This window comes from Aedes albopictus, chromosome 3, assembly GCF_035046485.1.
Source record: "Aedes albopictus strain Foshan chromosome 3, AalbF5, whole genome shotgun sequence".
Classification (NCBI taxonomy): Eukaryota; Metazoa; Arthropoda; class Insecta; order Diptera; family Culicidae; genus Aedes; species Aedes albopictus.
The window spans coordinates 294,239,265-294,253,583 of record NC_085138.1 but is presented as its reverse complement, the minus strand read 5'-3'; the positions used below and the strand labels follow the sequence as shown (position 1 = coordinate 294,253,583).

Below are 14,319 nucleotides of genomic sequence, written 5' to 3'. Positions count from 1 at the left end.
AGGAAATGCTTCTAGTTTCGCCTTAAGCGAAACATCCCTACAAACGATAAATTGTTCATTTGGCACACGCTGTGACAGTTCCCGCTGTTCGATTGCATATCTCTATATTTAGGATTTCTATCCTTTACATGTTAAATGTTAAACATTATCAGACGACCTGTAGTATACACCGTGAGGTCGCCATTCACCGCTCATTTTTGGTCAATCATACAAAAAATATCAAATGTTAGTGAAGTATCGTAACAAAAGTGAATGTAACATGCTGCCACATTAAAACACTTTTATTTCACCAAGTATATATGGGTGTGACTTAAATCACGTTCTTAAAACATATTTCCTACACTGCGCTGCAGGGCAGCAAGGCAACTGTTCAGGGCAACTCAGAGTAACTCCGTTAATCTTTCCACTCGCTTTGCGGTCTTCGACAAAGAATTTCGGCAAATTTCCAACGTCTTTGATTAGGGAGGGTGGGGCAAGATGAGTCAGTGTCATTTTTGAGCGCAGTTACTTATGTTTTGATTATGTTGATAATTTTGTTAGGTACACACTAAGATCAGCTCGGTATTTTTCCCATCTTTTTACTGAGTTCTCAACAGCAGATTTAACTCGGTACGCTCGGTTATTTATTTTGCGGATATTCTGTAAATGAGTTACCGAGCTCATCTCACAAACTGTCAAAAGTTACTGAAGCACGGTAAATATCGTTACTGGTGAACGGTAAATACGATTACCGAGTGTACCGAAATAAATCTGCTGTTGAAAACTCAGTAAAAAGATGGAAAAATACTGAACTCAGTGAAAAAATTACTGAGCTGGAACATCTGAATCTTAGTGTGTAACCAGTAGAGTGGGTCATCGTTTATATGGAAAAATGAAAAAATCAATGGTATCCCATCAGATCAAAGCTTTTTTGATCCCATTTCAGGACCCAAATGAGTGTGCAAAATTTGGGCACGATCGGTTATGTCTACGTTTTGCGCATCGCGTTTGAAGTTTGTATGGGGTTTTACATGGGAAAACACACTTTTTTGCATTTCTCTCATAACAAGCTCGAATTTTTCTAAAACCGTGTAACCGATAAAGTGAAAACATAGCCTAGGGTGTCCTGAAAAACTTTGTCGAAGACCGCGAAGTGATCTGATGCGTATGAAAAAAATTATAGCGATAACATTGCTTGGCGAAACAGCATGATTTTGTTGCTATTGTTATTCCTTTACATGTTAAAACATAAACACATGCATGCGGTTCGTTGTTTATAACTTTTTTCACAAGCATCGGATCCCTTTGCGGTCTTCAACAAAGTTTTTCAGAACTTCCTAGGCTATCATTTTACTGTATCGGTTAGAAAGTTTCAAACTTTTTCAACTTATGACTTAAATGCAAAAAAGTATGTTTTCCCATACAAAATCCCATACAATTTTCACTTGCGATGCGCAAAGTGTAGACGCAACCGATCGTGCTCAAATTTTGCACAGATACTCAGGACCCGAAACGGAACCAAAACAGCTTTGATCTGAGAAAACGGTTTCGATGACCCACACTAGTAACCAGCCTGATCCTTAAGTGACCCATCTTGCCCCGTCCCGCGAAGAACAATTCCAACTCCTTGTGAGAAAAATGCAATGTTTGTAAATAAAATGCAATACAAATTTCAATCGCAATGCAGATCACTATGACGCAATCAATCGCAACCAAGGGCACATAAATTTAAACGTCAAAAGAGACCTATTATACTTTCGTTCCGAGTTGATGCAATTAAATATCAACTTTTATTTTTTTTATCTGTATTAACGAGATTTTCAGCCATAGGCTAGTTTATCTCGGGACCCACACTTTACTTCCCTTCCGAAGGAAGAACTCACATTTTGCAATTTTGTCGGGAGTGGGATTCGATTCCAGGTCCTCGGCGTGATAGTCAAATGTTCTAACCATCACACCAGGTCCGCTCCACAAATATCAACTTCTCTATACAAGGTAAAAATAAAAAAAAATACCTCTTCTAGCATATTTGTTAAGAAAACCCTCAATTGAACAGTCTTATTCCAAGGTGGAAATCAGCTCTGTTCCAGTGGAATGATTTCTAATGCTTTTGAGGAAATGTAGCGAAACAAAATTGTATTACCAACAAATTCCAAATATAACTGTTCAAAAAAATATATATATTGCGCCGAGCTGCTGTTTGGAAGAGAAGGATATCTGAGACGAAAGAATCCGAAAATAAAATGGAGAAATCAGTAGTTATTTTTGAGTAGAAATGCAAGCTAACCTTTTCGGCGTGTTCCCCCATCTTCATCATCATCATCATCATTATGAGATTATGAGTTCATTTCACACTTCGCTACTGTGGAGGACTTGTGGCAGTGTAGTAGTAGGTTAATGCTCAGTTGGAAATGATCTCGCAGAAGAGGCAGGGGAGCAATCAATGTTTCGTGTCATTTTTTTTCAGGGATTGGTAATTTCAAGAGATAAAAAGAACGAAAACGAGAACAGAAAAATATGCGAGAGAAATAGAGATCCTGAAAATAAATAAAAAATAAATAGAAAAATAAAATGGATTAATTGAGAGCTTTGGTGACTGATTTTTTTTTTTTATATTTTCGATTTTCAATGAATGGCGATAGAGATGAGCGAGGAGTGTGTAGTTAGTGCTGATAACCTGGAGATTGATTCACTTCATTTCATTACCATCGATCATAGTGGAATGAAAGAGACGGTTGAGAGACAATGTGGAAACATGGGCGTAGTCGGACAAATGCACTTGGATGTGATGACACAAAATGGGCATGTTGATTGGAATGAAATAGAAAAAAATAGAGAACAAAACAAGACACAAAGAGAGAGAGAGAAAAATAGACAAAGAGAGATAAAAAGAGAAAATCGAAGACTGAACAACGGGCCGATGCTGTTCTGTATCATCTTGCAGCTTCTCTTGATCCACGGATGGGTAGAAGTGTTGTTAGATGTGTTCTTGATAATATGGGTATCTTTCCGGTATGATTTGATGGAAAGAATTCAACTTGTTTGCAACAGACAACCCCAGCAGGTCTCTTCTTCGTGCACCCGTGCAAGAAGGGAAAGACGAGACACAGAGAGAAGGCTGAAAATACGGAAAACACAAAAGAAAGAAATACAAACACCTTGTGAAATAATCAAGGATTCCTTCAGTGTACGTTTTGATAGCAAATTAAGGAACATTATACGTTTGAGTCCGTAGTTTTGGCAAGCCAGCATATCGTCGGAGGATATATCACATTCACGCCGGTTGGTTATATTCACGGTTTTGTAACTTGGTGTTTCAAACGATATTTTTGGGGAAAAGAAAAAAAAAGAAAGAAAAGAACATTATTCGCCTTCCGACTTGTTCAATCAGCTGCTCCACCAAATTTGTTACGTAGTTACGGTGTTTCCCTTGAAGAAGCATGGTTAGTTGCGGCCACGCTTTCAGTCGACGATTTGTGCAGTACCAGTGTGGTTTATATGACTCGTGAATCATGAGGAGCTTGAGGCGGGTGAAATAAAGTAGTGTGTTGGAAAAACAAAATTCCATTATTTCTTCATGTTTTCAGGGAAAGCTTAAAATCAATTAAAAACAAGATATGTAGAATTGAGATACATTATTTGTAGTTGTCCACAATAATAAGTCATGATCTAATTCCATTTTCAAAAATAAATTATCACTTGCATTTGGCACTGCAGTGAGCAAGATGGCAGACATGGAAGTTCCCCTCGTGGAGAGCAAAAAAAATGAACGGAACCCCATCGTATAGGCTATCGCTGATCAGTGTTTCAGAAAATAATGCGCCGCGAGTGCGCTCTAAAACCCTGACGTGGACATACCATTTTTTTCAAACTCTGAAAGTATAAACATAAAAAGAAAAAGAAGGAAAATACATATCATTGGTATGAGTAACATTATTTTAGGTATTTCAATTAACTTTTTGGAAAAGAAGGATGATCGGATGTGGTGCACTAATGAGTTATTTTCAAGGCAGAATCGTTGTAAATAAATGTATAGAGTCAACCCGTTAGGGCCCAAGGTGCCTCACAATTTCAATGTTCAATAAAATTTTCTATCAATACTCAAATTTCAATCTATACAAGAATCTATTCTCTCTATTCTGAAAAAAAAAACTAAATAGGAGAAATCTAGGAAAGAGTTCCTCAAGGAATTACGAAAGGATTCCTGGCAAATTAATTAAAATAATTTTAGAAGGAATTCGGAATCCTGTGCGAAATCCAAGAGGAATCGCTGGAAAAATCTCAGAAAGAATTCAGGAGAAATCCCGGAAGGAATCCCTTAACTCTTATGTAGCCGGCAGGGTACCCACTACTACTCAGGTGGGTATCCAGGTACCCACGAAACTGAAATGATCATATTGTCAATTTTCCACCGTTTTTTTTTTATTTTTATTCATTTGTTCATTCAATTCAAACATAGGGGTATTAGGGGCATAATGGACACCTGGGGCGAAATGGACACCCATGCTTTTTCCGAAACCGTTGACTTTTATGTAAAACTTTCAATGCATAAGTGTGAAGGAACAAGTCATGGTTCTATTTTACAAAAGTGTCATTTAATATCATTGAAATTGAAATATGTTTTTCATATGGTGAAATTCTTATAATTTCGAAGCAGCATCAAATAAAGTATTACAAGTGTTTGGGTGTGTCCACCATAAAAACAAATGAATTGTTACTTTATCTACATGTATACGAAGATTTAGCAATGGATGAAGTATTTTATTTTTGATCAGAATTTACTCAAAATAGCAATTTTAATGTTGTAGTCGATTCGGGGCGAAATGAACTCTGGCAATTACGAATGGATGTACGCACATTGCATACTGTTAGGCGTTTTAGAGAGTTTGAAAAAAATCAATCCGATTATTTTAGTCTAAAGTTTATTTAATTAACTTTGATGTTATGTAAACTTGTCTAAGATGGAGTATTATATCTGTGGTATTGATCTCCATAGGCAAATTACTTAACTGGCCGATGTAATCAAAGAATTAGCATAAAATATGCAGGGGTGTCCATTATGCCCCGATGGGTGTCAATTTCGCCCCGTACCTTTCCTGCCAGCCCTGAAAAACACACGGTTTACAATTCATTATTTCTTCACAATAAACACATTCTACCTCCTGTAAATGATTGAAAGACGTAGGAAACAAGTTAAAGTTGTAAGACAACTGATAATATGTTAAGTTTTACTCTGTTATACAGGCCTATCGTACTCATTTGCTTAGGGTGTCCATTATGCCCCTAATCCCCCTACATCAATATGCGGAAAAAAATCCTAACCATGACCTCCCATATTGAAAGTACCCGCAATACAGTCCCATCATGGATTTGTGTACCCTGTAACACAAAACTGAAACTCAGCTTTTTTTGGTAAACGTAATATTGTTCACAGTTATGTACATATTGAGGTGCAAAGCTATCTGTGGAAGTTTCGAGCTGACCGAAATACGTTTCAATCCCTACTTTTTACAAATGGGATTGTTATGCGAGTGGGTGCAGTACGTGCTGAAGCAGTTTTATGATAATTGATACCGATATTGCTACTAACTTACCGAAAAGCCTGTACATTGTATTGTATAAAAACAAAACTTACTGTGATCGAGCCGATCCTACCCAATATTATACTGATAGATAATGAGTTTCTGAGTTGAGACATTTTTTTAATCGATGGGAATTTCACGAAGATTTGATCATTTCAATTTCGTGGGTATCCGGGTACCCTGACGGCATTCTACGGATGTTTCTTTTTTGCTGGCCACACAACGGCTAATGAACCTTGGAGGAATACCTGAACAAATGCCAGAAGGAATCTCGGAAAAAATCAATAAAAGAATCCTGAGCGGAATTCACACGAAACACTGAACTGAAATCTTGGGGGAAATCCTCAAAAATAACCCAGGAAGAATCAGTTATAGAATTCCGACAGAATTCCTTGTGTTTGAAAAACTTGCATAAGCGTTGAAAATCACAAAATAAAAGATAAACTGCAATCTCTGGAGAAATCATTGATGGAATCTTTACAGAAGGACCCAGAGGAATTGACATAGGAGTCCAGGAGAAATCAATGTAAGAATCCTTAAAAAAATCTCGGAATAATCCATGAAAGAACCCCAGAATGAGTCTTTTTGAATATCCTAAAGCAGCGATTCTCAAACTATGGGTCGCGATCCACTGGTAGGTCGCGGGCTGACTTTTTGGTGGATCGCGGCGGTTTCACCGATTCTGAAATAAATATCATCCTTAACTTATGTTAGCACTCTTCAAGTAATCTAAAAATACGCGCTTGTTGAATTGGCAGATAGGGCATTAGTTCCCTTCTTAAGCATGTAGCTCCCATTTTCATCCTACGAAAAACAAAGGATATAAGCGCTATTTGTTTTGTTTCTTATTTTTGTATTTTTTGTTAGAAGTGAGCACCCATGAAAACAAAAAGAACGAAATCAATCGGTGCCGTAATCGCTTGTTTTCGAATAGGATGAATATGGGAGCGTGAGATTAATGATGAAACACGTACCCTATATGTTATTCAATGAGGTTTCTCCTTAATTCTATACAAACTTTTATATTACGAGTCTTAGTTTGGAATATATTAAAGCTTCTGCCTGCGCGTTGAAATTTTTGAATTTGAATCTAGAACTTTCAGAAAGCTTAAGATTCTGATAAAAAAAAATCCATGTGTTCCTAAGAAGCTACCGAACGTTTGATAATTTTACCAAACTTCAGTAAAGCTTAACTTTGATAAAACATTGTTGAAAAGGTGATATAACCCTTTATTAAAATTAGAACAACTGAATAAGTGACTTCAATAAAATACAGCTAAAACAGGAATGTATCAAGCATGGCATTAAATTTTACAAAGGACTTATCTGAGCAGAGCACCCATCAGTAATAGAAATTCAAAAAACTTGATGTGTAAGTGCCTTCATTTGAAGGCAGTTCTTAATTTTTACCCTTCCGTAACTCGCGCGGTTGGCCACTACCGCCAGCACCACGCTGATGCTGAACACAAAAAGCAAGATTTTTATAACGTGTTGTACAAAATACAACAACGCGATCGCTCGAGGGTTAAGTGTATATTTTAAGTCATTTTAAGTATTAAATTAACACTAAATGTCTGAAGCTTTTGTATTTTTTTATGTTCTCTTTAATCGTAAAATGCCAATTTATCTCAAAAATTCTTAAGACAAAAAGACTGCTAAGACTGATTGCTTGGGCATTTCAACCTTATTTTCACTTTATTCACCTTATCTTCACTTAATTTACGTTGTAAATTTAAAAATATATTTCAAATATCCCAATTATAAGCGTTACGTAACGCAAGCTGATCACAATTTTTAATTGTACATTTTTGACACACATAAAATAATGTCAGTGATAAAATATGCTTACCTATTTGAAAATTATTATCATATTTTCTGAAATGACTCATATGTTTTTTAAACACGTATTGATGACTTACCAGACTCCATTGCAATCCAATGTGGGTATTAAGAGGGACAAGTTTAAGAGCCCCTGTCCCAGAGGAATCCCATGAGAAATCGTTGAACGAAACCCTGGAGAAATACCCACATAAATTTATATAGGAATCCCGAAAGGAATCCCAGAAGAATTTCTAAGGATCCATCAACTAAGCCTTTCTACTTCGGAAATGTTGAGTTTTTTCAAATTGTAAATCCATACTTTCGATAAATCAATAAAATTAGGCTGCGATTTCTTTAACTTCGCTTAAAATGCAAGCCTGGTTTACCCATAGTGTTGAACCTAGTTTAACGCCTAAGCGGAGGAGCTGAAGAAATTGGTCTATGAGAGGCGTCATGTAAAAATAAAATTCCAGAGTTGTCTGTCTATCCTTCCGCCACGCTTTGAAATGTTTTACACATTACGACACCTAAACCATTTATTGCATTGTTTCATCGTTGCATTAGTGAATCGCTGCATTGATGCATCGCAACATTGTTGCATTGATGCATTGGCTGCATCATTGTATTGATTGCATAGGATTGGTGAAGCAATGTAACTGCCGTATCAATGCTGTAAAATGTTCTAGAAGTTTATTTCACTCCATGGATTAGAACCCTGCAGCAGTCATTCATGAACCCAGGTTCGATACATAATAGTACCTTTAGGTGCTTCTAAACAAAATGCCCAATGTTGAATGAAATGTTTCACATTTGCATTGATACCGTGAGGTGCCCATATTTCGTGCACTTAAGAATTTTCAAAGTTTGATAAACGACTGAAATTTTGGGAGCCTATCAAAAGGCGGAAACGCGAAAGGCGGAATCACGAAAGGCGGAAATTCGAAAGGCAGACCACCTTAAAAGTGTAACGAAAGGCGGAAAATAACGTAAGGCGAAGTTTCAAAAAGGCGGAATCAGTAATAAACCATCGTAATTCTATGCTTTTTTTATTAAGACATTCAAATTATTTAGTGTGTCACGTTTCAGACATGTTCGTTGTACTAAATTCTTAGTTGACTCAACTCTGCCAAGTAATAAGAAATTAGCATTCGGATTAAGCATTCAAATCTGACATTTGATTTGAACAGGTCGTATCCGCATAGAATTCTAGGGAAATTGCAAAGCACCTGAAACAGTTTATTTTATAGAAATTTATGGCTGCTACCTTCCTGGAAGGCTGAATCTTCCTTATGAAGCAGGACGATGCTGAATATATCTGGGTTCAATTGTCGATAATATAGTTCAGAAAATTTTCTGGTTGGAAATGTCCTCAACTTCTTTGAGCATAAAGTATCTTTGTGTAAGCAATGTGTAATTGCAATTTATTGGCAGAATTCTAACACGACTTTCGACTTAAAATATCTTGTTAAGGAATACATGAATACATGTTTTCCACACAATACACCGATTCGCCATCCCAGTGGGTCGATAAACCGTAATTGTCAATAGCGCTAACGTCGACTATTCAATCACTTTGAAACATGGTTCGGTCAAACTGAAACTAAATCAATCAATTGAATCACGTTGCAAATATGAAGAGGATTGCTTGTTCAAATGACCAGCTGAATAACATTATTAATATCGAATCTACTGGTAATTTAATCCATGAATTTTCCCTTCTTTTAAACATAGGCTGTTCTTTCTAGTACCATTGCTAACATGGTTTTGGCGCTGAAACTACTGATATCCAAATCATAAATTTTTCCTTCTTTTGGACAACACCAAAATAGTTCGTTTTCCAGTTTCGTTATTGTTAAATTGCAATTCGTCCTGATGACCATTCGGCCGAATGACCCAGCATCACCCGCAACACACATTTTGGCTTTCCAGCAAGTATTTCAGAAGCTGGACATCCTATTAATTAGCGATTTTGCTCCAAAGCACACGTTGCCAATCCCTGAGGGAAGGAACAGTTGCGTTTTTGCCTTCCCTTTTACATTGTTATTATGGGAAATAAATTTGCGGCGTTTACTTAAATGTGTCTGTTATTTTCATGAGGATTTGTCACGTGGAATTTAGTGCAAATGCGCGTTTGGTAACATTACAACGGCAGCGTGGTGTATAATATTCAGCGCAACAGTCAATTTTCACTTTCATAGAGGAAAAGGGTCAATTCTGTTCATAGGCTCCGAAATAGATAAAGAAGTGGGTTGACAGTTGGAGGTATTTTTTCTAAACTATGCCAACTAGGCAACCTCTTCTTATAATGTCACGAATGTTAAAATCACATAAGGCTAATTAAAATTTGGCGGACTTTTTGAACCAGCAGAGCAAACGGCCGGCCGTTTGCTCTGCTGGTTCAAAAAGTCCGCCAAATTTTAATTAGCCTTATGTGATTCTGCCTTTTGTGATTCCGCCTTTCGTGATTATGCCTTTTGTGCCTTTCCGCCTTTCATTGATTCCGCCTTTTGTATTTGCGCCTTTCGTGATTCCGCCTTTCGTGTTTCCGCCTAACGTAGGACACCCGAAATGTTTCACATTTGCATTGATACCGTGAGGTGCCCATATTTCGTGCACTTAAGAATTTTCAAAGTTTGATAAACGACTGAAATTTTACCATAAAGTATATCAGATTAATTTCTTCGATAATATTTAGTGCTGGTATTGTAGCTCCCAAGAAAAATATAAATTAGGCAACTTCACATTATACAAGATAGTTACAGCATTAGTTTTGATTTGTTTAAAAATGCCAAATTTCGTGCACGGGTTCCAAATTTCGTTCAAAATGGGTCCAAATTTCGCTAACTTTTAAAAGACGGTAGAATTCGCCTAAATATGTTTATTTTCAAAACGTAGCAAACTCGTACAATACCAATGAAACCATAACGTGTGGATAAAATCGATGTCTGTGACGAACTATTAGTGAATATTTGCTGTTTCTTATGTTCGTCCCGGATGTTTACATTAAGATTTCCAAAATCCTTCTGTAGTTTTAAGGGTTATTATTTTTTATGTTTGTTTTGCTCTTTTATTGAAATCTTAATAAAACAATATATTGTTTGCTATTTGAATCAAATGTTCACTAACTTTACTGATGGTCAGTAATGTGAATTAGTTCTTTTTTTAATTGTAGCTTTTTACTTTTCTATTATGTGTCATTAATAGGCACATTCGTCGGGAGGTTAGTTCTAGTAAAGTGTCGTCTTCCTAATTTGTGTTCTGGCAATAAAGCTTACGGCAATAATTTGTTTGAATGAAACTAGCGGCTGTAAGCTACTACTCTTAATGTTGGGGTACCGTGAGGTGCCATATTTCGTGCACTTAAGAATTTTCAAAGTTTGATAAACGACTGAAATTTTACCATAAAGTATATCAGATTAATTTCTTCGATAATATTTAGTGCTGGTATTGTAGCTCCCAAGAAAAATATAAATTAGGCAACTTCACATTATACAAGATAGTTACAGCATTAGTTTTTAATTTGTTTAAAAATGCCAAATTTCGTGCACGGGTTCCAAATTTCGTTCAAAATGGGTCCAAATTTCGCTCACTTTTAAAAGACGGTAGAATTCGCCTAAATATGTTTATTTTCAAAACGTAGCAAACTCGTACAATACCAATGAAACCATAACGTGTAGATAAAATCGATGTCTGTGACGAACTATTAGTGAATATTTGCTGTTTCTCATGTTCGTCCCGGATGTTTACATTAAGATTTCCAAAATCCTTCTGTAGTTTTAAGGGTTATTATTTTTTATGTTTGTTTTGCACTTTAATCAAAATCTTAATAAAACAATATATTGTTTGCTAGTTGAATTAAATGTTCACTAACTTTACTGATGGTCAGTAATGTGAATTAGTTCTTTTTTTAATTGTAGCTTTTTACTTTTCTATTATGTGTCATTAATAGGCACATTCGTCGGGAGGTTAGTTCTAGTAAAGTGTCGTCTTCCTTATTTGTGTTCTGGCAATAAAGCTTACGGCAATAATTTGTTTGAATGAAACTAGCGGCTGTAAGCTACTACTCTCAATGTTGGGGTATATATAATCATCCCGAGCTTACTTAGTATTCTCACATTTATAATTGTTATTTTTTTTCTACGTAGTTTATGAGCAGTCCCTAGCTAATTTTAAATCAATTAAAATAGTTATTAGAACTATTATTAATAAACGAATCGAGCGATGGCTTTGTAGCCATTTGTGTACACATGAATCTCTAAAACAAAGTTATGTAAAAGAGTGCACGAAATTAGGGACCCATACAAATTGTGGGTTCCTAATTTCGCCAACAACAAAAATGTTGAAACAAAATAAGAAAATAACATTTTTAAGTAATTTTATTGCGTATCATAATAAAACATATTGAATTGAAATAATCAAACATAAATTGGAATATTTACCTTTGATAGAGATCGAAATATTTGTTCACTTCTGTGAGTGTTGATTTTCTCGTATCTCTGAATATGGCATCTGCTATTTGTATACATTTGCAATTTATTTTTCAATCTTTCACATAAATCAAATTTTTCATTTCTTTTTTTGTGAATTGTATTGAGATCAAATGCAGTTTTGAGGTTATAGCTAATTTTGGATGATTCCGCTGTTAATTAGATAATAATGCTCTCAGATGTCAGAAGTTAACGAAGTTTGGGCCCGCACGAAATTAGGGCACCCCACGGTAGGCCCATATAGCCGAGGCGGTAAACGCACGGGTATTCAGCATGACCATGCTGAGGGTGACGGGTTCGATTCCCGGTCGGTCCAGGATCTTTTCGTAAAGGAAATTTCCTTGACTTCCTTGGGCATAGAGTATCTTCGTGCCTGCCACACGATATACGCATGCAAAATGGTCATTGACAGAGGAAGCTCTCAGTTAATAACTGTGGAAGTGCTCATAGAACACTAAGCTGAGAAGCAGGCTTTGTCCCAATGAGGACGTTACGCCAAGAAGAAGAAGAAGAAGAACGGTAGGAAGCTTCTGGATATTTTCCTTCCGAAAGTTTCTAGGATTGCCTTGAAAAGAAAGAATCGAAGTGGCTAGCCACATTGGGTCTGCTAGTTAGTAATGTTAATGTTAGTAATGTGTCCAAATTCTTCCTATTAAAAAGCAAGCGATTACGACACCGATTGATCCCGTTCTTTTTTGTTTTCATTCTAACAAAACTTCAAAAATATGTTTTTTTGGCTGATATTCAGCAAACATTGCTGATTTTTTGTTTTGTTTGCATTCAGCAATACGAATTATGAGTATCAGCAATTATTTTTCAACATGCTGAACCATCCAGCAGTTTTGACAGTTGATCAGCAACGTTTTGCTGAAATTCAGCAAAAATATTGCTGATCATGATTGGTTTTGGTCCATCAGTTAATCCTGAAATAGTGTTTTATTTGGCTGATTATTGCCTTCTAGTTCACAGTCATTTGTTCTGTGTTCATGGAATACTAATCCTAATACCTCCACAATTAAAACATTTTTTCTGCAAAATATCTATGTTCTCCTCTGTGTTTTTTTGTGGATTGTACAATAGTTTCAACCCAGGGTATAATCTAAATGCAATAAAAATAACTCATCAGCGGCACTCGTCCTTCATCGTAGCAAAAAGTTATCATAAATAAATGGAATATATATAAGAGATAAAAGAAGATTAGAGAAAGTCACCTCTGTCATCGTTAGCGTTCGTTTGCGTAGGACACTTTCTTTATCAATTGTTACTTTCTCACTCATACAGCGCTTGCCAGTGGCGGATATAGTTGTGGTAGAGGAGAAATGTACGTTTCTGTGTCGGAGTCTGCAAAATCTGAGCAAGAAGAGCAGAAAACCGCGAAGAATTAGTGAGAAACGGAACCAAACCGAAAACTATGTGGGGAAAATAAGAGACCAAGAGGGAAAAAATGTAAAAGCTGTGGATGGTAGATAAGAAAGGGTATGAATGTCTAAACGGCTTGGCTCGCTCATTTACTAGGTTGGTCCTATAAAACAAACAAGAGTAAACGGTACAATAAACGGATCAACCATACGGAATGCCAATGGTTACAAGCGAAATAATCTGAGACTACCGGTAGAACCTTGTGCAGAGACACTTTACAGAAAAAAAACTATCTAACAACTCTATTGCAACACTACTGCTTTCAACGTGAGTGTCCTGCACAGGGATTTCTTCCGAGTACACATTTGCCAACAAATACAAATATTCTACTCACCACGGTCGCGATCCCGATCACGTCGTTCGCGGCGCTCTCTGTCCCTGCTGCGATCGCGACTTTCCCGGTCGCGGTCTCGCTCACGGTCACGATCGCGTCCTCGGCTTTCGCGATCCCGATCCTTGTCCCGTTTCGACGAGCTAGACGATTTCGATGGTGAGGGTTCCTCCGAGCCATCCTTTCTATACTCGTCCCGTACCGGAGACGACTCATTGATACCGCTGCTACCACCACTGTTGGCGTAATCGTTATTACCACCCTATGAAAAAAGAACGTAAAAATCATTAGTTTTATGCAAAAAAAAATCACTAACAGAACAGAAGGTAAGGTTCCATTCCTTAAAGTAAACAAAAAGTGTTTCACGCATCGGGCGTGAACTGCAGAGGAAAGCCGCTGGGAAGGGAGCTGAAGACAAAACGGGGAGCACTCAACATCCGCCATGATTGATTTTTCAAGGTAGGTGCTCCGCAAAGACCAACATTGAAAATCGTTGTTTCGTCGAAAAAAACACTTCCGCCGTTTCGAAAATATCGCACTTACCATCACTGCAGCTCCGTTCATAATCTGAGAGCAATTTTGTTCACTTTAGCACAGATTTTAAACGCTTTTTTAAGGAATTTATAGCCAACACGAAAACGCTGCCGTTTCGGTGAAAAATTTTCCACTTACAAAGATGACAGCTGCATTTTCGAATGCT

The 14,319-nt window shown here is 36.8% G+C and overlaps 1 protein-coding gene across 5 annotated transcripts in view; it reads right to left on the bottom strand.

Annotated features, from left to right (window-relative positions):
- The window catches only part of LOC109412921 (poly(U)-binding-splicing factor half pint), a 25,959-nt gene extending 11,640 nt beyond the window's left edge, over nucleotides 1-14,319 (bottom strand). The window contains exons 1-4 of one of the 5 annotated variants that reach the window (XM_062861334.1): nucleotides 13,623-13,762; nucleotides 13,081-13,219; nucleotides 3,136-3,852; nucleotides 2,267-2,516 (exon numbers count right to left, since the gene is read on the bottom strand). Coding sequence is in view for 1 of the 5 variants with exons in the window: in XM_019686568.3 (XP_019542113.1) it covers nucleotides 13,623-13,881; nucleotides 14,163-14,183 (280 nt within the window). In the remaining 4 variants the exon portion in view is untranslated. Of the gene's footprint in view, nucleotides 1-2,266; nucleotides 3,853-13,080; nucleotides 13,220-13,622; nucleotides 13,882-14,162 lie in introns of those variants that run through there. The other 4 variants (XM_062861335.1, XM_019686568.3, XM_029860931.2 and 1 more) reach the window with 4 other exon arrangements.